Consider the following 23554-nt stretch of genomic DNA (forward strand, 5'->3'; position numbering starts at 1 on the left):
CAAATAAGCCCAGTGCAATGATGTTACAGGTCACAGAGCCTGAGGCTGCTCTGGGGGGCTGGAGAGTACCTTGGGGAGCTGTGGGCACCCATGGGGACAGGAGCTATCACCCACTCTGCACAGCAGATCCATGTCTGTCCTGAAGAAGGGCTGTACTGGTCAGACTGGGAGTTTGGGAAGGAATCAGAGCTCTTGCCTTTTGTAAAATTTTCCACTGGTATCTCACCCAGGATGCACTTGGATGCCACTGTCCAGGGAGGCACTGAGATAATCACCACACTTTTCCCAATCCTTGCACCAATTCAGAGCATTTGTGACCTTCAGCCACCTCTTTCTTCCCATTCCATGCCAGAAATAACCTATAAACCTCTTCAAAACTGATGGTTTTTCCTCACAGAAAGGTTGCACTTGGGAGCTGGCGAGGCAGAGCGCCTCTCCATCCCTCTGTCCATCCATCCATCCTTGTCCCCCCCCCTCCACCATCTCCCTGGCAACGCTGAGTGCACATCCTGGAAAACTTTATCCGAAATCTGCTCTGGGCAGCTTTCCAAATCCATGCTAACCTTATTAGGTGTCTCTGGGGCCTTGGCTAGCTAATCAAATTAGAGAGCGCTAATGGCAGGGAGGACTGGGAGTGGGTAGAGAGCAGTAAAACATAGTGTATACTTAGTGATAATTACACTTGCTTTGTGGCATTGATTTATATGCTTCCCCCCTCCTCTTTTTTTGTTTTCATTGTCTTCAAATGCAGCGATTCGGAGGAAGGAAAACGGCTGGTATGATGAGGAGCACCCGCTGGTGTTTCTTTTCTTGGGATCATCTGGAATAGGTAACATTTGGGTTGTGGGGAGGGGGATGGAGAGCCCTGAGGAGAGGGGGTAGAAGCTGTTGCAGGGCTGCAGGGTCTGAATGAAATACCAGTTAAACACACTGTCGTCTTTGAGCGGGTCACCCATCCTCCAGCAGGGTGACCCCAGCTGGACACCAGCACACACAGGCACATCCAGCCTCATGCTGAGTTATCCCACAGGACAGCCCCCCTCCAAGTCTCAAAAAGGAGCAGTTTTCAGAGTAAAAGTATTACTCTTAACAACTTTCTGGTGAAAACCCCTCTATTCCAATGGGAATGGTGGGATAATAGTAAAAATTTGCTGCCTGCAAACTGAATCTCTGCTCATTTGCTCCTGTGGGCACAGATTGCTTTGGAATGACAGGATTTTATTGACACCGATAAGATTTGTCCTCCAGCCCAATCAAATGCCACATGACAGCTGATCAGTTCATGAAATGGTCCAAATGACTTTTAGTTGTGGAAAAAATCCCCAACAAAACAGCTTCAAAGTAACTGATCTGTGACATTTGGAACAACCTCAGGGCTTCTCCTGCCTCCACTGCCTCCCAAAGGGCTCCAGAAGGTGCTGATGCTCCAGTGCTGGAGGGGTTAAAGGGGCACAGGTGAGATTTTGCTCCTGCTGCAGAACAGTACCAGGCCCAGCATTAACTCCAAATAAGTTGCTATAAAGCTGTATAAAATCAGGACAAAATATTTTTGATACTTCATTGCCCCGCTGAATCTAAAGATTCAGGGATGTAAACTTTCATGGGGGCTTTTCTTTTCTTTTCTTTTCTTTTCTTTTCTTTTCTTTTCTTTTCTTTTCTTTTCTTTTCTTTTCTTTTCTTTTCTTTTCTTTTCTTTTCTTTTCTTTTCTTTTCTTTCCTTTCCTTTCCTTTCCTTTCCTTTCCTTTCCTTTCCTTTCCTTTCCTTTCCTTTCCTTTCCTTTCCTTTCCTTTCCTTTCCTTTCCTTTCCTTTCCTTTCCTTTCCTTTCCTTTCCTTTCCTTTCCTTTCCTTTCCTTTCCTTTCCTTTCCTTTCCTTTCCTTTTCTTTCTTCTCTTCTCTCTTCTCTCTTTTCTTTTCTCTTTTCTCTTTTCTTTTCTCTTTTCTCTTTTCTTTTCTCTTTCCTCTCCTCTCCTCTCCTCTCCTCTCCTCTCCTCTCCTCTCCTCTCCTCTCCTCTCCTCTCCTCTCCTCTCCTCTCCTCTCCTCTCCTCTCCTCTCCTCTCCTCTCTCATCTCTCTTTTTCCTCTCTTTCTTTTTTATAGGAACCATAGTTTCTTGCATCCTTACACATCAGGAGCTCTGATCCAGCGTCATCCAGAATCAGCAAAGCTCAAAGTGAAATCAAATGCAAAATTTTGGCAGAGATTTATCAGGTGGAGCAGAGCACACCCCATGAATTCCTGTATTTGTAGCCCTTTTTTTGGTGCTTTATTGATCTGACCCACCAGATCTATTGTCCCTGCAATGCAGCTGTGGTTAGATATACAATACTCGAGTAAGAATGTACTTTTCCACCTAATTTCCTTTTAAAAACACGTTGGTTTTTTCCTTCCGAATAGTTATTTCTGTCCCTGCTCATTTATTTTTCAGTATGCAAGTAAATCCATCAGGGATCCATATGCAGTACACTGCTGACAGGTGTGCAAGGGACAAGTGTGAACCCCCAGAACATCCATCCTCCAGAGGGCTGACTGGCTTCACCTCAGCTTTGCTGGTCACCCCAGGAGCTAAAACTGGCCCAGTCCTTCCCCTGATCAACCTGACAAAACCAGCAGTGTCATGCTGGGGGGTAGCAGCAGGAAAGAGAAGTTTTACACATTTAATAAAACTGCTTTTTCAATGAAGTTTTTCCCCAAATGGATGGGCTGGGAGAGCAGGACATGGCCTGGCATGAGCTGGTACATGTGTTCACCCTCAATAAATGCCTCAGGCCTCTGTAAATGCCTTTCAGGATGGGTTTGCTTCATTACTGATTGTTCCTAATGCCAGAATTTTTTTACTGTCATCTTATATAAAGCTAAGAAAAAACACCCCATTTCCTTGAAATTCTTTATTTGGAGACTACAAGGCATTGCACAAGGAACTTGAAATATTGAGGGTAAATATAGCAAGAAATCTGATCTATCCAATATAGCAAAACTCTGATCTATCAACATCTTTTTGTGGAAAAAATCAAGAGCTTTGTTCCCATCATGTGAGAGTCAATTAAAGCTGAGGGAGCCAATGCAGAGATGTCGCTGTTCTAATGCATCTGTTCACCCTGCCCAGGCTGGGAACACCACTGAATGTGATCCTGGAGACAAAACAGCAATGCCTCTTCCCGAGGAAAATCCATGTATTGGTTGCAGGAGGTGCCAGCCCTGGTGTTAGCAGAGCTGATGGACAGACAGAAGATGGACAGACCTGGTTTAATGCAAGGTTTTTTTTCTCTCTCCAAAACAGGTAAAACAGAGCTGGCCAAGCAAACAGCCAAGTACATCCATAAAGACATCAAAAAGGTAATGGCTCATCCCAGCTTTGTGCTGGCAGTAAAGGGATGCTGGGAGGGTCATCAGGGTGTTCATTGTGTGGCTGTGCTGCCCTGAGAAAGGGCTTCTTCTGCACTGAGAGGGGCCTGTCAAGGTCATGGAGTCACAGACAAGTCTGGGCTGGAAGGGTGTTTTAAGCTCATCCAGTTCCACCTCTCCTGTCAAATGCAGGGACACTTTCCACTAGACCAGGTTGTTCCAAGCCACATCCAAATTGGCCTGGAACACTTCCAAGGATGGGGCAGCCAAGGTTCTCTGGACAGTCTGTGCCAGGGCCTCACTACCCTCACAGGGAAGAATTTCTTCAATCTTCCCCTGCCCTCTGTGAGTAGGAAGCTGTTCCCCCTTGTGCTGTCATTCCATGCCCTTCTCTTGCAGCCCCTTTAGGCCCTGGAAGGATCTCTAAGGCCTTCTGGGAGCCACCTCTTCTCCAAGCTAAACACCCCCAGCTCTCCCAGCCAATCTCCATGGCCTCCTCTGGGCTCACTCCAGCAACTCCACATCCCTGTGATGCTGGACCCCAGAGCTGGAGGCAGCTCTGTAGGTGGGCTCTCACCTGAGCAGAGCAGAGGGGCAAAATCCCCACTTGACCCTGCTGCTCACACAGTTGGGTCAGCCCAGGACACTGTCTATGCTCCTATGTTACCAGAATATTTGAATTGGAAAAATTTAAATGGATGTAACATTTGTGCTTCCTGTTGAATTTTGCTCTAATTTTGACATCCTGTGTTGTGAACATTTTTTTTTACCTCTGTTACTAATATCACTGTAAGTTAGAAGGATAAAATTCCTGAAATCTGTTTTCCATGTCCCCACCTCCACCACTTGTCATATCCTGCCAGTATGGACTGTAGTGATGCAACATTGATTTCCTGCTCAAAATTTTAAGTGCTGAAGTGTTTGGTATCCAGAAGCAGTTTGAATTATTTAGTTTGTTACCCAGTGGTTAGATTTTAGAGAAGATGGGCTGGAATTATTTCATGGAGGAGGTGGTGGCTTTGCAGGAGAACACTTCAGTGGTGTTTGAGGTTTCTATTCTATTCTATTCCATTCTATTCTATTCTATTCTATTCTATTCTATTCTATTCTATTCTATTCTATTCTGTTCTAATTATTTCTATTCTATTCTATTCTATTCTATTCTATTCTATTCTATTCTGTCCCATCCTGTCCTCTTCCATTCCATTCCATTCCATTCCATTCCATTCCATTCCATTCCATTCCATTCCATTCCATTCCATTCCATTCCATTCCATTCCATTCCATTCATTTCTAACCTGTCCCATTCTTTCTATTCTGTTTCTTTCCAATCTATTCCAATCTATTCTATTCCATTCTGCCAATTCTATTCCATTACAATTATTTCAATCCATTCAATTGCAATGTATTCTACTCTGTTCTATTCCATTCCAATATTCTATTCTATTCCAGTCAAATCCATACCATTCCATACCCATCTTTCATTCTGATCTGTTCTGTTCCATTCTGTGCCATTCTATTCAATCCCAGTCTTCCATTCCATTCCATTCCATTCCATTCCATTCCATTCCATTCCATTCCATTCCAATGGAATTTTCTTCCATTCCATTTTCTCCCATTCCATTCTGTTACATTGCATTCTCCTCCATGTTTCACATTTAAGCCTCTGCCTCCCTGTAAGAGGTACTTAGCTCTCTCCCACATGGAGCCAGGGGAAAGAAGGAAAGACAAGCAGAGCTGTGCATAGATGAATCCCTCTTCCCCACATCCTCCAGCAGTGAATTGACACACAGTGCAGCAACACATGTAGAAAGAACAAACTGAAACCAGTGCTGTAAAAACAGCTCTTCTGGTTTCTTTCCTCATGCCTCTATAAATGCCTTCCAGAAGCCATAAATCCTGCATCTAGAGCACCTTCATCCCTTATCCTGCACGTGGAACTGCTCCATGGCCAGACATCCAATGGGGAAATCAGTTAAACCCTGAGTGTTGTGTTAATTTGATAGCAGCAGGAATCTGAGGTTTATTGGGAATGAACCAGGTCAGCCTTTGGGCCCCTTAATGAGGGATGAGGCTCTGATGAGGGGCAGCAGTTCACAGGAACTGATGAATTAAGAAGGGAAAATCTGAAATTGTCCCCCTTTCATTTGCAAGACAGTCAATTCTTCCATCTTGCTCTGCCCTGGGCAGTTTGTAGATATTTTAATAATTTTCAGCGAAATTTTTGCATGGGAATATTTTACCCAGAGAACCTTTGGCTGTCCTATCCCTGAAAGTGTTCAAAACCAGGTTGAATGAGGCTTGGAGCCACTTGGCCTGGTGGAAGGTGTCCCTACCCATGGCAGGGGGGTTGGAATGGGATTATCCTAAAGGTCCATTCCAACCCAAACCATTCTCTGATTCCATTATTTTCCCCGGTAACAAATGACAGGACTAGAGGAAACTGCCTCAAGTTTCAGCAAGGGAGGTTTAGGTTAGATATTAGGAGAATTTTTTTCTGCTCAGCTCTGGAAAAGACTGACCAGGGCAGTGGTGGAGTCCCCATTCCTGAAGAGATCACACATGTGGATGTGTGGATGTGGCACTTGGGGACATGGGTTGGTGCTGGGCTTGGCAGTGCTGAGGGAACAGCTTGGCTCTGTTGTCCCAGAGGGCTTTTCCAACCCAAAGGGTTCAGGGATTATGTTCCCTAATTCTGGGATCCCTGTGTGTCTGTGAGTGTGCCATGTCCACATGTCCAGATGAGATGTGTTCCCAGACGTGTTTCATGTCTCATTCTCCCTCATGGACAGGGGTTGTGGCTGGTTGACTGTCCCAGGATGATGCTGGGAAGTTGAGGCTTGGCTTCTCCTTGGTCAGCTGGATGACAGGATCACTGTGGGTCCTTTCCAACTGAAATATTCCTATTCCCTCCCCTTCCCTCTCCTCCCTTCTTTTCCTTTCCCATCTAGGATGTGGATTACAGCTCCATGATTACAACATTCAGTACCTGCAGTGAATCATCAGCTTTTCAGATGCAAAATGGATACTTGGGTGGATGCTATAAATTCTCTAACACTATTCTCTGTTCTAGGTGATCACCCACAAGTCCAGTTCTCCTCAGCTTTATGATTTTTGCTGGATTTTTGTGGAGGGGTGTTGCATTCTTCTTGTGATTGATTTCTAAAAAGCTGAACCACAAAAATATCTATTTTATTTGGGAAATTTCAGCCCTGTCAGTACTGCTCCAGCTCTGGCAGCGAGCAGATTGATCAAATCTCATCCTAAATCTCTTGCAGGGTTTCATCAGACTGGACATGTCGGAGTTCCAGGAGAGGCATGAGGTCAGTAAATGGGCTCTGAAGGGAGCAGCTTCAAATTTAATCCAGAAAAAATGGGCATTTTGGTGTCTCAAGGTGGGAGCACAGCAGAACAACAGGAGTTGCTACAAGTTGTGTACTAAATTGCAAGTAAATTGCCAGAAAAGAACCTTAATTGGGTGTTGTGGTTTAGGCATAGTACTCCCCAGTTTAGTGCTCCCACTGAGACACTCCAAACCAGGAGCCTCTCACTCCCTGCCTCCCCTTGTCCCTCCCCACAGCAGTGGACTGGAGAGGAGACCTGGAGGCTCAAAAGGTAAAGGCCGTGGGTTGAGACAACAACAATTTACTGGAAACAGAAATGACATAAGAAAACAAGCAAGCAACAATATTAAAAACAAAAGCATGTAAAAGAGAGAGAGAGAAAGAGAGGCTGTCCAAACCCAGTCATGCCCTCCAGCTCAAAACCAGCTACTTCATGTATTCCACACCTTCTGCTGCTCTTATTTGACCAGAAGGAACCCATTCTCCCCAGAAGATTCCTTTCCCTCTGCTCCATGACATGAGGTAATACAGAATATCCTCCAGGTTCAAGCCTTGCCCCTCCCTTACTGCAAAAATTAACCCTGTCCTGGCTGGAACCAAGACATAGAGGAAAATTAGGAGCAGAGACAAAGGAGCAAGGAAAACTTTAACAATATGTGTCCAGTGCTATGAATTCCCTTGGGGTGGGGTCGGCCCCTGGGGAGAGAGCAGCTGAGAAGAGATGATGGAATCCAGAAGATCATCTTGAACAGCCACATGCTGTTCATCACCTAACATTGCCCAGGCAGGCACAGCTTGCCCCAAACCCCTTATCCCCAAAACATGGCAAAGTCCGGTGTGGGATCTTTGCCTCAGCCTGCCTTCCATGTAGGAAAGGAGGAGAATCCAACAGGATACAGGACAATGGTGCCAGGTGCAGCCCTCCCATCACAACTTCTGCCCAGTTCTGGTGCCATGGGAGGTCCAAGGTGCCAAGTTTTCTGTGATCCTTGCCAAGGTCACCCCTGGACCTGAGCCCTCCCTTTGGTGAGCTCTGTCTCCCCAAAAAGTAGCAGGGTCCTAGCAATGAGAGTGGTAAAACACTGGCACAGGTTGCCCAGTGAAGCTTTGGCTGCCCCATCCTTGGAAGTGTTCAAGGCTAGATTGAATGGGGCTTAAAGCAACCTGGTGGAGTGGAATGTGTCCCTGTGTATGGCAGCAGGGCTGGCACTACATGGTCCCTTCCAACCCAAACCATTCCATGGTTTGGCTGTGACTTTGGGTGACATTCAGCCATGAGTAGAAGTAAGATGCACCAAGTTATGTGTCAAAAATTGTCATTTTGCCAAAACTTTCCTGTTGTCAGAAATACTATTCTATATAAACTTCTAAATTTCTAAATGTTTTTTAAAAACACCATGGCAAGAAGTGATGACATACGAAAAGTATTTTACTTGTGGCTTTGATTCTGCACCAGTACCACCTGCCACTTACAATCCTTTGAATTCTTCCTCTTAAAAGGCTAAAAGGGATGAAAATAGGTCTTGGACATCTCAGACAGGTTGCTCAGACCCTGCATAGCAAAGCAGGGCTGGTGCCTTCCCACCTGACCATGCCTGCTCCTTGGATTCTGCTGGTTTGAGCTCTGGGCAGGTTTGAGCTCTGGGCTTAATCCTTATTTTGCTTAATTGTTGCTTATTAAAATTATTTTGGTAGGTGTCACAAAGAACATAGAATTTGTTTTGTCAGCAGCAAAGAGTGGTGGTAGCCCGATGAGCTACCAGAATGGCTTCATTCCCACTGTCCATGGGTCAGCCTTCACCTTTCCTGTTCCTTCCTCCCAGGTGGCGAAATTCATCGGCTCACCACCCGGCTACGTGGGCCATGAGGAGGGAGGACAGCTCACCAAAAAGCTGAGGCAGTGCCCAAATGCTGTGGTGCTCTTTGATGAGGTGGACAAAGCCCACCCTGATGTGCTCACCATCATGCTGCAGCTGTTTGATGAGGTAAGTCCACGTCAGAGGTTAGAATCAACACAAGGGACGTGGAGAAGGGGACAGTGGGGGGTGAGAGGGGTGACAGATGGAGGAGTTTGGGTTGGAAGGTACCTTAAAAGCACAAATAGTCCACCCCTCCTGCCATGGGCAGGGACACCTTCCACTTGGCCAGGTTGCTCTAAGCCACGTCTGACTTGGTATTGAACATTTCCAGGCATGGGGCAGCCACAGCCTCTCTGGGCAACCTGTGCCAGGGCCTCACCACCCTCACAGGGAAGAATTTCTTCCCAATATCTCATCTAACCCTGCCCTCTGGCAGTGTGAAGCCATTCCCCCTTGTCCTGTCTCTCCAGGCCCTTGTCCAAAGTCACTCTCCATCTCTGGTTGATTTTGAAGGTCCCAGTCTGTCCTCAGAGGCCTCCAAACTCCAGAGCAACATGCTGGAAGATTTTGAAGTGGTTTTTTTTGTTTTGTTTTAAGGATTAATAACACCATTTTTCTTGCATAGATCATCACAGTAGCAGTTCAATGTGAAATCAATTCCTGTACCAGGAACTTGACAGGGCAATAACCCAAATGTTAATCTCAAGCACCCAACAAGGATTTGTGTCATTGTGCTGGATCTCTGCTGTTGGAGATGGATTGAGGAAAGAAACAGCCTGGGGAGATGCTGCTTTTTTCCTTATTTCCCTATCTTTTTTTATATTATTAATCAAGAGCACTGGTGCTTTGGAGGTTCCTGGATTGGTTTGGGGGGCTGAGGGTTGATGTCACTTCAGCAGTGGTGGTGCTGGGCAGCCCTGGTTTGCCAGGAGGTCAGTCCCACAGGGATGAGGAGCTCTGTTACTCAGGTCACTCTGTTACAGCCATAACGTGATTATTTGTGGGCTCTGCCCAGCCCAGACCTGTGCTGAGCTGAGCCTGGGGCTTGTGTCAGACCTAAAACCATCACAGGGAGGTAGGCAGAGGGTCAGAGGCTGGGGAGTTACATATGGGCAGCCACACAGTCATGGAATCATTGAGGGTGGAAAAGCCCCCTGAGACCATCAAGTCTAACCCTCCCCTCAGCACTGCCACATCCACACAGCTTTTAAATCCCTCCAGGGATGGGGACTCCCACACTGCCCTGGGTAGTCTGTGCCAAGGCTGGACAACACTTTCAGGGAAGAAATATTTCCTGATACCCAACCTGTTCCATCCCTGGTGCAACTTGAGGCCCTTTATTCTTGTATGTCCCTTGTTACCTGGGAGGAGACCAAGACCCCCATTGCAGATCTGTCTTCCTGTCAGGGAGCTGAGGAGAGCAAGAAGTGCCTCCTTCTCTCCAGGCTGAGCAAGGACATGGTTTGGCCCAATCCTCCTCCTGGAGGCATCTCCCAGTGCTTCCATCACTTCTGTCCTGGATGGGGCAGGCTGGGACCATGTGCAGGAGAAGTTCCTGCCATTCATGGAGAGACAAGGACTTCTCCAACCTCATCCTTGCTTCCTTCCACCTCAATCCTTGGGTATCCCTTCAAAATTAAATTGACTCTGGGGAAAAACAGGAGCCATGTTCTTTTTCCTGGTGTTTTGGCTATGTCCTCCAGCACCTGCTGACAGGGCTGGTGTCATCTTGCTGTTGTTGCAGGGCAGGCTGACAGATGGAAAGGGGAAGACCATTGACTGCAAGGATGCCATCTTCATCATGACCTCCAACGTGGCCAGTGAGGAGATTGCCCAGCACGCGCTGCAGCTCCGGCAGGAGGCCATGGAGATGAGCAAGAAAAGGATTGCAGAAAACTTAGGTACTGGAGCTTCGCTCTTCAAACCCCTAAAGAACCTCCCTGCTTCCTAATACAACTTTGGAACCAGCTCAGCCATCCCTTGGCAGGGGGCACACCCAGACCCTTCAGTCCCCTCTCCACTGGTCCCAGCTGGTCCACATGGCTTGGGAATGCTCCTCTGCCAAGAAGTCAAGAAATCCCAGAAGGGTTTGGGTTGGAGGGGACTTTAAAGACCATCCCATTCCAACCCCCTCCATGGGCCAGGACGCCTTCCACCAGACCAGGTTTCTCCAAGCCCCATCCAACCTGGCCTGAAACACTTCCAGGGAAGTGAGCACAGGATGAGAAACGCTGAGAGGTTGGACAGAGCCTTAAAGATGCAGTCTTCCTCTGACAGATACAATGTCAAATAATGAGGATTTCAGAGCAGGTGAGTTGAAACTGGATGGTCTTTAGGGTCCCTCTCAATCCAAACTCTTATGTGATTCCATGACTCTGTTTATCAAATCACCCTTCATTTTCTTTTGAGACCCTTCCAAATTCCACCTGCAAAAGACTGTGCTTGGTTCAGGTGCTCATATGAAAGAGGAAAAGTTTTGTTTCCTCTCAGTCCTTCCCAAAAGAACTGAGCTTAGTGAATTTTACTGCACTGTGGAATGGGAGCCCTGGCCTCATATATCAGGCTCCTGGAGAAAAATTTCTCAAAAATAGTGAATTAGGTAATAAAAGGGGAATAAGGAGAGCAAGGGCAGCCTCTGAGATTGAAAATGAACAACTTGATGTGCAACATCCAGTGCCTTTGGGGGTAGCTCTGAGGATATACAGATGGATGGTGGTGCTAGCACCAAGGACTGTCCCTTTTGGGCCATGTTTGTCACATGGAGAGAGGAAAAGCCTGTTTCCATCAGGTGCTGCTGTGCCTATGGAGAACCAGGAAACCATGGACAGTGACTGCATCCTTTCTTTTCTCATCAGTTTAAAAAAAAACTTACTTTGGGGTTTTTAAGATCCTTTTATGATCTTAATTGTCTGGATGCCACATTTTTCTCAAGGTATCCAGCAGCCTGTGCCATCTCAGACACACATTCCTGCATCAGCTCCACAGGAGCAGGAAAAAACATTGGATTTTGTCATCAAATCTATTTTCCAGCTTCTTTCTCCCAGTCTCTTCCTTTTACTTTGGAGAAGTGGCTGTCGACACTGGCTTAATTCCGAATCTTTAAACTTCAATCAGGCTGGGTAAAGGACAGAACACATCATCAACTGAACCTTCCAGAATAACATTTGAAAATGCCACAGTTTCCCTGCTCAATGAGGAGAGCATTGAATTTTAATTTCTGGGACAGTACAGCTGCAGCAGAAGAGGAGCTGGGGAGGGCATTTGGGCACAGCAGCTGCCCTCAGTTGGGTTTCAAGGAGCTCCTGCCCATCTTCTGAGCTCTCAGTGTGGAGGTGCCTTGGCAGGAAGTCACTAAAGTGCCTGGCAGGGAGATAAATGGGAAGATAAAGGGAAGGAGCAGATTCTTCAGTGGGCTCTGCATCTACCAGTGGCAGGAGCAGATATTACATATGGGAAATGGGAATGCTGGTAGCAGTGCTGGCTCCTCTGCCTTTCCAGCTCTCCTCTGCCAAAACACTAGGACTTATTGGCATCCTTGCCCCAGAGAGAGGGGTTGGAACTGACCAGGTGATTGCAGAGCACCTCTTTGGGCATTAGGGGGAATCTCCTCACTCCCTACAGCTGCCTGAACAGAGGATACAGCCACTTGGGCATCAGTGTATCCTTCCAGGCAACAAGTGACAGGACAAGAGGAAACAGTCTCAATTTATGCCAGGAGAGGTTTGAGTTGGATATTGGGAAAATGTACTCCCCACAAGTGTTGTCCAGCCATGGCACAGGCTGCCCTGAGCAGTGGTGGAGTTCCCATCCCTGGAGGATTTAAAAGATATGTGGATGTGGAACTTGGGAACACATTTAGTTGTGGGCTTGGCAGTGCTGGGGAATGCTTGGGCTCAATGGTCTCAGAGGGCTTTTCCAACCTAAACTACCTGTTGAGAATCCCTTCTGCCACTGCTGGTGAGGGGCAGCAATCTTCATCAAGGCTGCAAAGCTGGGACAGGGTCCCAGCACCCAGCATGGGCCTGTGTCCCCTGCCCTGCCCTCCCTGCCTGCCAGGATCCAATCCAGAGCACAGGAATCTCCTCCCTGTGAGCACGCCGGTGTCAAACAGCACATGGAGGCAAATGGGGTGGAATGGGTGAAGCTGTGGGAAGAACTGGGATGATGAAGACAAAGAGAAAGACAGCACTGGGAGGAAGAAGGGTGATGCTGCAGCCAAGCATGCAGAGGATGCTTGGAGGCAGGATTTGAGAGCAGCCAGACCCTGGCTCCATCTGCAGTCAGCAGAGGGAAGTAGACTGCAGCCTGAGCAGTGCTGCAGGCACCCTGAGCAGGAGTTTGGTGCTTGCTGAGAGACCACAGGCTCTTTCAGTTCTACAGCCCCAGAGGGCCAGTGTGCTCTGTGTGACAGGTCATTGGCTGCTCTGGAGCCCAGCTGGGCTCTTCAGCTTCCCAAAACCCCTGGGAGCAACTCCTGTGGGTGCAGAGCAGGGAGCAGAGGCAGAGCCAGGGCTCTTCGGCCATTCAAGGGTTCCCCTGGAGCGCCCCAGCACCAGAACTGCTGTCCAAGTGCAGGGACACCACAGTGCCAAAGCAAACTGCTGGCACATGTGGAGGTCCCAGGTCTGTCCTGCAGCACCTCCCAGAGCCTTCCTTGCTCTCAGCTCACCAGACAGAGATGGAGCCACTGTCCCTACTGACACCCCTCTCCACCTCTCTTGCAGAGGATGTCCAGATGACCGACAAGATCACCATTTCCAAGCAGTTCAAGGAGAAGGTTATTCGCCCCATCTTGAAGGTATGGAATTTCATGGCTCAGGTTTCAGGTGTCCTGAGCTTTGGTCCCAGACTCCCTCCCTGTTCTTCTCTACCAGCTATGAGAAAGGGATGTAACCCCACTATAAATGTTGGAGAGGTCAGAGCCCAGCAGAAATAAATCACACCTTCTTTATTCTTGGAGTGGAGCCATGGTGTAAAGGAGACTCAGGCAAGAAGTGCTGCAATGATTTGGGGGTTCTCTGTTCTCCCAAGGTCAGGAAAGCCTGACTGCAGTGACATCCCCACGATCTTCAGTTTAAGATGTTTCTGTTGCTGTCCAGCTCCATGGTGTGGGGGTTGGATGGCTCTTGGGAGCTATGGGAGGTGGGATGATCCCTGGGGAGCTCCTTCTGCAGTGCCACTCTCCCTGCTGTTCCCATCAGGGAACGTCCCTGTCCCTGCTGACCTCCTCCTCCTCCCTTGTTCTTGCAGGCTCACTTCAGACGGGACGAGTTCTTGGGCAGGATCAATGAAATTGTCTATTTTCTCCCTTTTTGCCACTCAGAGCTCATCCAGCTGGTCAACAAGGAGCTCAATTTTTGGGCCAAAAAGGTAAAAAATCATCAGTGGCTTTAGAGGAGACTTGTCAGAATAACTCCAGAAGAAATCACTTGTGGAGCATCTGCCCTGGGGTCATCATACAAGCTGTTGAACTTGGGGTGCTGGGGAGAGCTGGGACCTCTGGGAGCAGCAGGGATGGTTCCTCTTGGACTGCAGTAGGGATGAGCTCCAGGCTGCCTTCATAGATGTCATTTGTCTAATTGGTCTTTGCATGTCTGAGCTCTCTGAGGGCTAAATGGGATTTTGGGGTTCCTTTGTTGTGGAGGAAGTGGCCTGGTGGAGCTCAGCCCTTCTCAGCCCCCCAGTGCAGCATCCTCACTGCTCGAAGAGAAGGGTGCCAGGCTTGCTGATGAACATCCATAATTCTTCTTCCTTTTCCTCCCTCCCCCCTGGCAGGCCAAGGCAAGGCACAACATCACCCTGCAGTGGGACAGGGAGGTCATGGACGTGCTGGCTGATGGCTACAACCTTCACTATGGTGCCCGCTCCATCAAACACGAGGTGAAGGCAAGAGGGAAGTTGGGGTGAAGTTTGTGAAGTCATCTCCAGCCCCACTGCCCAGGGAGAGCCAAAATTGGAAAGGCATCAAAAGAGAGATGGAGTCATGGAGCAAATCCAGAGGATGTCATGGAGATGCTCTGAGGGCTGGAGCCCCTCTGGTGTGGAGACAGGCTGGGAGAGCTGGGGTGTTCATACTGAGCAAGAGAAGGCTCTGGGGAGACTTTAGAGACCCTGCCAGTGCCTTAAAGGGCACCAAGACAGCTGGAGAGGGACTTTGGACAAGGGTCTGGAGTAATAAATTAAGGGAAAATGGCTTCAAACTGGAAGAGGGTGGGATTAGATGGGATATTGGGAAGAAATTCTTCCCTGTGATGGTATTGGGGCTCTGATACAGATTGCCCAGAGAAGCTGTGGCAGCCTCATCCCTGAAGTGTTCAAGGCTAGGTTGGACGTGGCTTGGAACAACCTGGGATAGTGGAAGGTGTTCCTGCCCATGGCAGGGCGGTGTGGAATGTTAACAGACTTTGAAAAGTCATTTTCAACCCAGATCCTTCTGTGAATTCATGACTGTGTGGGTCTGACTGTCCTCAGCTCTGGGGAGATGTCTGTGGTCTTGTGGAGGAAGGGGCACACCCACACTCCAGAGACAGGGAATCAGTGGGATGAGGAAGAGGTTGCATGATTTTGCACTGCCTGAGGGTGGGGAGGAGCTGGCCATCTCCATGGGAGACTCTCCACAGGGATTCCCTGACGGAATCTGTCTGTCCCTCAGGTGGAGCGGCGCGTGGTGAACCAGCTGGCAGCTGCCTACGAGCAGGACCTGCTGCCACGGGGCTGCACCCTCAGGATCATCGTGGAGGACTCGGACAAGCAGCTGCTGAAAACCACAGAGGGCTCTTCCCCCAGCACAGAGAAATGCAAGGTGCCGACCCTGCGGCTGGAGATCGTGGAGAAAGACCGCAAGGCCCGGAAACTGGAGATCCAGGCGCCGCTGAACCCCAAAAACATCACTTACTTCTTGTGAGTGCTGGCCACTCCCAGTGACAATAAAACACCCCAGGAGCTGGAGCGAGGGGCCAGAGAGGGCGGAGCCACAGCCCTGCCACGCTGGGCACGGACACAGACATGGATACGGACATGGACATGGATACGGACATGGACACGGGCAGGAGCTGCCCTGGGATGGGCATGGAGGGCTCCAGGGGTGCAGCTGTGTGTGACAAGGGGCCCTGGTGCCATCCAGGGATGGGGCAGTGGATGGTCCTGGGCTTTCACAGGGTGCTGGAGTTTTTTAAGGAAGGGGGAAGCAAACTGCGGACCATGTGGGAATTTGTCATTCCCGTGGGAGGGGGCTTGCTGGGTCAGCTGGGCTGGCAAGGTGAGGAATGGGAACTGAGTGAGGATAAAAGCCACCAGGCACTTGCTCTGTATTGTCCCCATTTCTTTATGGCAATAAACATGCTATGTGCATCCAACCCTTTGTGTCCCCACAAGGAGCTGTTGACATCACCACCCTCATCCCAAGACACTCCTGGGTTTCCTGCTCATCACCAGGAGCCAGGAATGTCACCAAGAGTGGGGAATACCACTGGGAGCTGGGACCCACTGTCACATCTCCCCAGCCCAGCCAGGCTGGGTGCAAACCCCTGACTGAATCTTTTTCTGATGACCTTCTTCCAGGAAATATTTAATATCTCAAGTGGAACTGAGCTGTCCAAGTTGTCCCCATGTCCCATGGGGGCTCCTTCAGGGAGCTGCTCGTGGTGGAACAGGAGCCATGGTCACTACTGGGGCCGCCCCAGACAGGGTTTCAAAGTGTAGAACATGAAATACATATGGAAATTGAACCCTCCCAGGACTAATGAGCCCCAAGCCACTGTCCCTTGGGATGCAGATAGGATCCCCATCCCACTGCTACCCCTACCCTGATGTTCCCAGGAGGGTTTGGTTCTGGAGCTGGTTCCTATCTTCCAGGGATACAAGGAGCATTGGTTGGGGATTCCTTGAGCCCCCTTCCTATCCCAGTGGCTTTTTTCCTGGCTTAATGCCAGGGGCTGGAGCAGGATCCCATCCCTGGAGGGTTTGGGAGTGTCACCAGGCACTGCTGGATCCTCCTAAGGTCAGATCCAGTTCCAGAGGTGCACACAGGTGTGCAGTGAGCTCTGCATCTGTGTGCATGGCAGCACAAAGGTGTAACATGTACCTGTGCATGGGTGGGCACCTCTGGGCACAGCTGTTCTCTGGCTGTGCCCTCAGATGTGCCCTGCCCTGCTGTGCTGTGTCACACCCTGTCACACCATGCTGTGCCATCAGTCACACTGTGCCACGTCGTGCTGTGCCAGGTGACACTGTGCCATGCCAAGTCACATCACCCTATTCCATGCTGTCCCAGTACACACTGTGCCACCCTCCACCATGCCACATCCCACCATGCCAAGCTGTGCCAGCCCCATGGATCGCAGCCCCACAGGAAGGAGCCACATGGGCCCTCACAACCCTTGAGGTGGTTTCCTTGGTGCCAATACAGTAAATGGGCTTCCACTGCCAGGGAGAGTACCTGGGAGCACGGGAGCTGGGAGAAGAATCTTCTTTGGCTGTGCCAGACCCATTCAGTTCCCCACATGTGAACCTCATGCTGGCACCCAATCCAGGCAGGGCACAGGGTGGCGGCTCAGGACACCCTGGAGCACCCCAGCTTTGTCCCCAGAACAGAGTGGCAGTGGGCAGAGGCCTCCAGCACCACTGGGGGCAGCTGTGGGGCTGAGGGAGCCACCAGGACCTCCCAACACATCATCTGGGGCACTCCGTGGGGGGATGAAGGCTGGAGAGTGTGGGTGGCAATGATGAGGTGGGTGCTGTCATCCCAACCGAGCTGGAGCTAGAGCTGGGGGAGTTTGGGGTGTGACCAGAGGGGATCTTGTAGGGGGGTCCCTTTAGAGAGGGTCCCATTGGCACAGGATCCATTGGAGGGGGTCCACCCATCAGAGGGGTCCCATTGGAAGGAGTCCCCCATCAGACAGGAGTCCCTTCAGGACAGTCCCTTGGAGCCGTTCTATCATAAAGGATCCCATTAGTGAGGGTCCCATCAGCCCCCCTGACCAGCTCTGGGGGGACCCCAACCCACCAGGCACACGGACATGTCTCCAAGCAGCTCCCAGCACACGATGGGATGGAGGGATGGGGGTCCCTGTCCCCATCCCCACCACTGTGCTCGGCCCTCCCCGCTGCCAGTGCTGCCCCTTCGGGCGCCAGCCTTTACCCACCCGCACTGGGCAGCACCGGGGCACTGCCAGCACCCGTGTCCCTGCGTCCCCCACAGCCCGCAGGGATCGCTCCCATCCCACGGGAGCCGCGGGCTCTACCCCCGGCTGCGCCCCATCCCCTCCATGTTCCACCGCCTCTGCTCTCCCCCTACATCTCCCTCCTCCTCCTCCTCGCCCTCCCGGCTCTGCCCGTCTCTGGGTAGCACCAGCAGCTCCTTGCGTGGCAGATTGCTGCCTAATTAGTTTAGAGGGAAAACGTAATTGAATTAACTTTTCACAGCTCCAGCAGCCCGACAGTGGGGCCTCGCTCCGCGCCAGCCCCACGCCCTGATCGAATTAACTTGTTTAGCAAGCTGCCCGCTCCGGCCGCGCAGCTGGGCAGGGCGCGGGGGGGCCCCGCCGGCACCCACCGGGGCCGGGGGCTCGGCCGGGGGAGCGGAGACCGAGATGGACCGCGGGGGAAGCGGGGCTGTTCCCGGGGAACGGAATCCAGCAGGGAGCGGGACCCTTTGTGGCCTGAGATGGGGGCAGAGCGCAGGACGGGCATGGGGCAGGGCACTGGCCAGGAGACAGAGGGGAGATGGGGCAAAACGTGGGGCAGGACACAAGATCGGATATGGGGCAAAACACAGGGCAAGAGACAGGGCGGGATACACGGCAGGAAACGGGGAAGGACAAGAATTAGGACAAGAATATCGGGGAGAAGGTGGGACAGGATGCGGGGCTGGATACAGGGCAGGACATGGGGCAGGACAGATTCGGAGCGATCCCACAGGACCCGGCCGAAGTCCGTTCTTCCCTCACCCCCCCGCTCCCCTGGGGGACCCAAAGCCCTTCATTGGGCACAATTAGACTTTTAAATCCTCTTTAGTGAAAGTGTTTGTCTTGAAAATGTCCCAAATCCCGCCAAATCCTCCCGCATCCCCCCTCCCCACACGCCCCTCCGGTGCCGCTGAAAGGGGCGAGAGCCTTTGCCTCGGTCCCGGCAGGGGGCCGGGGGATGGGGGGCTTTGAAATTCATCCGGCTGAAAACTGGGGAGGGGGATTGCAAAGGCCAGAGCCCCCGAGGAGAGAGGGGTGGGGCTGAGGGCCCCTCCAAAGCCGCCGGCTCCCCCTGCACCCAGGGACGGCGGAGGGCACCCGGGGACAGGGCGTGGTGCTGTTGTTTGCCCTCCTGCCCCTGGGATGCTCAGCACCAGAGGCATGGCATGGCATGGCATGGCATGGCATGGCATGGCATGGCATGGCATGGCATGGCATGGCATGGCATGGCGACAAGGAGGGAGATGGGGATCAGTTTGGAGACGCACACAGGATGGGATAGGGATGGGCACAGGGACAAGACCAAGGACCGGGATGGGATGGGATGGGATGGGATGGGATGGGATGGGATGGGATGGGATGGGATGGGATGGGATGGGATGGGATGGGATGGGGATGGGATGGCGATGGCGCTGGGGACAGGGATGACACGGAAGGATGGGACACGGGGGGAAGGTCGAAGCGCCGGTGCCAGGGCAGGCCCGCCGAGCGCTGCTCCGGGGGTGCCCAGGGGCCGCTGCGCCCCCGCCCGCCCCCAGCCCCAGCAGCGGCCGCCGGAGCCGCTCCGAGGCGGGGGGTGCTGCGCCCACGAAGGGTTAAGGGGGGCGGGGGGCTGAGGGGAGGGGGGTGTCGGCTCCGCCCGCTCCCGCCGTCCCCGGGAGATATTGTCATGCAAAAGCCCCCGGCGAGCGCAGCCTTTGTCCGCGCTCCCCCCGCCGGTATATTAACGGGCCGGGGCGGCGGCGGTGGCGGGGGCGGGCGGGGGCCCGGCGGGCAGGAGGCGGCGGGGACGGGCGGGCGGCAGCCGGGGCCGCACCGGGCTCGCCATGGACTACTCCTACCTCAACTCCTACGAGTCCTGCGTGGCCGCCATGGAGGCGAGCTACGAGTTCAGCCCCTGCAGCCAGGCGGGCTCCTTCCAGTACAGCCCCATGCGGGGGGGCTTCGGGCCTGCGCCCGCCTGCGCCCCCCTCGCCTCCGCCAGCTGCGCCCTGGGCGCCCTCCGCGACCACCAGCCCTCGCCCTACTCGGCAGGTAAGGGACAGGGACCCGCCGGGAGCCACCGCGGGCAGCCCCGGGACGGGCGTCAGGGAGCGGCCGCGCCGTCGGGGCTGGCCGGGATCGGACCTGGCGGGGGACCGGGGCCAGCGGGGCTCGGACCGGCGGCTGCCGGGGATGTCGGGGCTCAGTGCCATCGCTTGCCGGAGCCGTCGGTCTCCCGTACCGTCCGTGTTCGATGCCGTCGGTGCCGGTGCTGGGGGCTCCCGGAGCCGCCGCTGCCCTGCGCTGTCAGAACTCGATGCCGACGGTGCCCGTTACTGCCGGTTCCCGGTAGCGCCCGTGCCCGATCCCACCGATTCCCGCTCCCGTTGTTGCCCAGTACCGGCAGCGCTCGGTGCTGTCGGCGCCGATACCATCGGTTCCCGGTGCCAGCAGTGCCCGTTCCCGGTGCCGCTGGTGCCCGGTACTGTCAGGATTCCTAACCATCGGTACCCGGCACTGCTGGCGACCGATATCATCGGTTCCCGGTGACCCCAGTGCCCAACACCGTTAGTGCCCGATGCCGCCGGTCCCGGGAGCTGTCTGTTCCCGGTGCCGCCGGTGCCCGTTCCTGCGAGTTCCCGGTGCTGTCGGTTCTCGGTACCGCCAGTGCACGCTGCCGCTGGTGCCCGGTGCTGCCCGTCCCCGTTGCCGCCGGTGCTCGGCATTTCATGCTCGGTGCCGTCGGTAGCGGCTGCTGTCGGTCCTCGGTGCCGTCAGCTCCCCATGACATCGATTCCCGGTGCTGTGGATTCCCGGCACTGTTGGCGCTCGGTCCCACCGGTTCCCGGTGCTGCCGGTGCTCGAAGCCCGGGCTGGCCCTGCCCGGCTCGGTCCCTCCCGCCGCCCGTCCCGGCTCTCCCCGCTCGCCTCCGCCGCTGGGGATGAGCCCTCCCAAGCACGGCCGCGGATCCCCGGGGGTCCCCGGGGCTGTGGCGGCCCCAGAGCGGGGCTGGGGAAGGTCCTCGCCGCTGCAAACCCCCTCCCCGCCCCGCATTCGTTGCACCGCGGAGGCGCTGAGCGTGGTTCCGCCGATAACGAAGGAGCTGCCGGCTGGCACCGGCCCCGCACTGCCCCGCCAGCCCTGCTCCCGCCCCGGGGCCCCGCGTCCCCCGAACGAACGAACGAACGAACGGGGCCGGGGCTGCAGCGGGGAGCAGCAATTCAGCCCTGCCCTCGCCCTTCCCGCCCTGCCCGCGGGGTCCTGCCCGGCTCATCGTGCCCGGTTCACCGTGCCCGGTCCATGCCCTGAGTCATCCTGCCCGGTCTGCCCCTTCTCGGTTCACCGCAGCCCAGTTTGTCCTTCCTGGTTCATCCTTTGCCGATTCCTCTGCCCAGTGCATCCCCCTGCCCGTTTATGTATTCCCCGTCTATTTCTTCCTATGCGATCCTTGCCCAATCCTTCTCTGCCCTTCCCTTCCCTTCCCGATTCATCCCTACTCAGTTCATCCTTCCCGGCTCATTTATCCCCGGCCAGTGTCCCCTGCCCAGTCCATTCCTTCCCGGTTCATCCTTGCCCGGTTCATCCCTGTCTGATCCATCCCTGCCCCATCCATCCCTGCCCAGTGTCTCCTGCCTGGTGCATCCCTTCTCGCTCCATCCCTTCTCGCTTCATCCCTGCCTGATTCCCACTGCCCAGGTATTCCCCCAGTGCCGACCACAGCCCTCCCGGCTCTATTGACTCCCCATTTCTTCCCCAGTTCCCTACAAATTCTTCTCGGACCCGTCGGGGATCAACGAGAAGCGGAAGCAGCGGCGGATCCGCACGACGTTCACCAGCTCGCAGCTGAAGGAGCTGGAGCGGGTCTTTGCCGAGACTCACTACCCCGACATCTACACCCGCGAGGAGCTGGCGCTCAAGATCGACCTCACCGAGGCGCGGGTGCAGGTCAGCCCCGGGGAGGGGAGGGGGCTGGGGAAGGGGATGGCCGTGGGAAGCTCGAATCCCACTGGAGCAGGGACCCCGACCGTGGGATGGTGCTGCTCTGCTCCCTGCATTGGCAGGGCGGCAGGCAGGGACTCGGCCTCGGCACTGCCGCAGTCGGGGGACACACTGCTGGACACGCTGCTGTCACCTTGCTCTGCTGGAGCTCGGGAACACAGCCTGACCCCCAGCAGAGTGTGGGCATTGGTGCCACAGCACCGTCACTGCCATCAATGATTTAGGGCTGTCCCAAACACCTTGGGGTTGGTGACAGTCCCGTAAGGACAGAGAGTGGCCCTTTGTGGGTGCAGTGTCCCCTGTGTCAGTGCAAATTTCTCCTGGCTGAGTCGGGACAGACACAGAGCCCCCCTGTAGGTGCAGATCCTCCTGTGTGAGTGCAGACACACTCTGCTCACACATGTGCCAATGCGGACCCATCTTTGTGGGGTCCTTCTGTGTGGGATCCCCCCCGTGTCAGTGAATGCTCCACTGTGTGGCTTCAGACCCCCTCGGGGAGCGCAGACCCCCCCTTTGTGAGAACATCTGTCCCCATAGAAATGTAGGACCCGTAGGAGTGGGGGTCCTGGCCTCTCCCTCCAGGGGGATGTAGGGAGTGTGGACCCCCCTGCTGGCACCAGGGGAGCCGGGGCTGTGGGCTGTGGGCTCTGGCCGCACCAGGGGCAGGCGTGGGGGCAGTGTGGTGATGTCCCCTCCCCATTTCCCTCCCCTGCAACACCGGAGCGCACGCCAGCAGCGCCTGGCGCCAGCCTCACAAATCTACATTATTGTGGATATATGGATCCCTCTGGAGATGTGGAAGACATTTTCCCCGAGGGAATGCAGGGTTGTGAACCCCATCCCCGAGCATGGGAGGGCTGCCTGCACCCACAGGCTCCCCGAAGCCCCAGGGACTATGGCAAGGGGTGCTCCCACCCCCTCCATCCCCCTCCAGGTGTGGTTCCAGAACCGTCGAGCCAAATTCCGCAAGCAGGAGCGCGCCGCCAACGCCAAGGGTGCCAGCGGCACCGGCAGCAGCGGGAAGAAGTCGGAGCCACGCTCCTCCTCAGAAGACGACGAATCCAAGGAGTCCAACTGCAGCCCGACCCCCGACAGCACGGCCTCGCTGCCCGCCGCCGCCCTGGGCAGCCCCGGCGGCAGCCTGAGCCCCAGCCCCGGCGCGGGGGCGCCCCTGGGACCCGGCCATGCCCCCCAGCCCCTCAAGGCGCCGCTCTGGGCGGGGGTGGGGGGCGGCAGCGGAGCCCCCAACACGGCCGAGCTGCTGAAGGCCTGGCAGCCCACCGAGGCTGTGCCGGGACCCTTCTCCGGCGTCCTCTCCTCCTTCCATCGGAAACCGAACGGCATCAAGACAAACCTCTTCTGATCGCCGAGCCGCCGGATCCGGCCGCCCCCCGAACCCCCTCGGCCCCCGCCCCGCCCCCTGCACCCACCGCCCCCAGCACGGAGCCACCGCGCCGCTCCAGCGAGCGGGGACAGGGAGCGGGACCGGCCCTGCCCCTCCCGGACCCTGCGTGAGTGGGGGCAGCTCCCGGCGACACCCGTGGGTGCTGCGGGACCGCGGGGGCGCCGGGCGGGGACACCAGCCTCGTGCTCAGCCAGCGCGGCCCTGGCAGAACCTGCGGGTGGGGGCAGATGCGGGGCTCCCACAGCGCCGCGGGTGCCCCAGCAGAGCCCCATCGATGGTCGGTGCCGCCGGGCTGGGGGCAGGATGCACTTTATGGGGGGCTCTGGGCTCACCGCGGGGGGGCAGCGCCGGGCACTCCGCTAGGGAGATGGCCCTTGGTGCGGGGAGGAGCTGATCCCACCCAGATCCCGCCTGCTGGCATGGATAACTCCGGCA

At 54.3% G+C, this 23554-nt stretch overlaps 2 protein-coding genes across 4 annotated transcripts in view; both read left to right on the forward strand.

Moving 5' to 3' along the window:
* CLPB (ClpB family mitochondrial disaggregase) overlaps nt 1-15902 on the forward strand; it is a 73523-nt gene extending 57621 nt beyond the window's left edge. The window contains exons 8-16 of the mRNA XM_063148052.1: nt 752-829; nt 3280-3335; nt 6623-6667; nt 8512-8673; nt 10292-10448; nt 13272-13345; nt 13798-13917; nt 14323-14427; nt 15200-15902. Of these exons, the coding sequence (XP_063004122.1) occupies nt 752-829; nt 3280-3335; nt 6623-6667; nt 8512-8673; nt 10292-10448; nt 13272-13345; nt 13798-13917; nt 14323-14427; nt 15200-15451 (1049 nt within the window). The 3' untranslated portion in view covers nt 15452-15902. The remainder of the gene's footprint in view (nt 1-751; nt 830-3279; nt 3336-6622; nt 6668-8511; nt 8674-10291; nt 10449-13271; nt 13346-13797; nt 13918-14322; nt 14428-15199) is intronic.
* A 3656-nt stretch (nt 15903-19558) lies between these two features.
* On the forward strand, nt 19559-23077 carry PHOX2A (paired like homeobox 2A). 3 transcript variants are annotated; one of them, XM_063150395.1, is made up of 3 exons: nt 19559-19766; nt 21473-21660; nt 22562-23077. In XM_063150395.1, the coding sequence occupies exons 1-3, from the start codon at nt 19559-19561 to the stop codon at nt 23075-23077; spliced, it is 912 nt and encodes a 303-aa protein (XP_063006465.1). The 3 variants fall into 3 exon arrangements, with proteins under 3 accessions (XP_063006465.1, XP_063006467.1, XP_063006466.1); XM_063150397.1 differs by having other exon boundaries at nt 22649-23077; XM_063150396.1 differs by having other exon boundaries at nt 21473-21656; nt 22618-23077.
* Nucleotides 23078-23554: the final 477 nt, after the last annotated feature.

This window comes from Melospiza melodia, chromosome 2, assembly GCF_035770615.1.
Source record: "Melospiza melodia melodia isolate bMelMel2 chromosome 2, bMelMel2.pri, whole genome shotgun sequence".
NCBI classification, from domain to species: Eukaryota; Metazoa; Chordata; class Aves; order Passeriformes; family Passerellidae; genus Melospiza; species Melospiza melodia.

Coding starts and splice junctions, on each gene's coding strand:
- PHOX2A (XM_063150395.1), top strand. CDS start 19,559: ATGGACTACTCCTACCTCAACTCCTACGAGTCCTGCGTGGCCGCCATG. Junction 19,767..21,472: donor GCCCTCGCCCTACTCGGCAG/GTAAGGGACAGG, acceptor TTTCTTCCCCAG/TTCCCTACAAATTCTTCTCG. Junction 21,661..22,561: donor TCACCGAGGCGCGGGTGCAG/GTCAGCCCCGGG, acceptor CCCATCCCCGAG/CATGGGAGGGCTGCCTGCAC.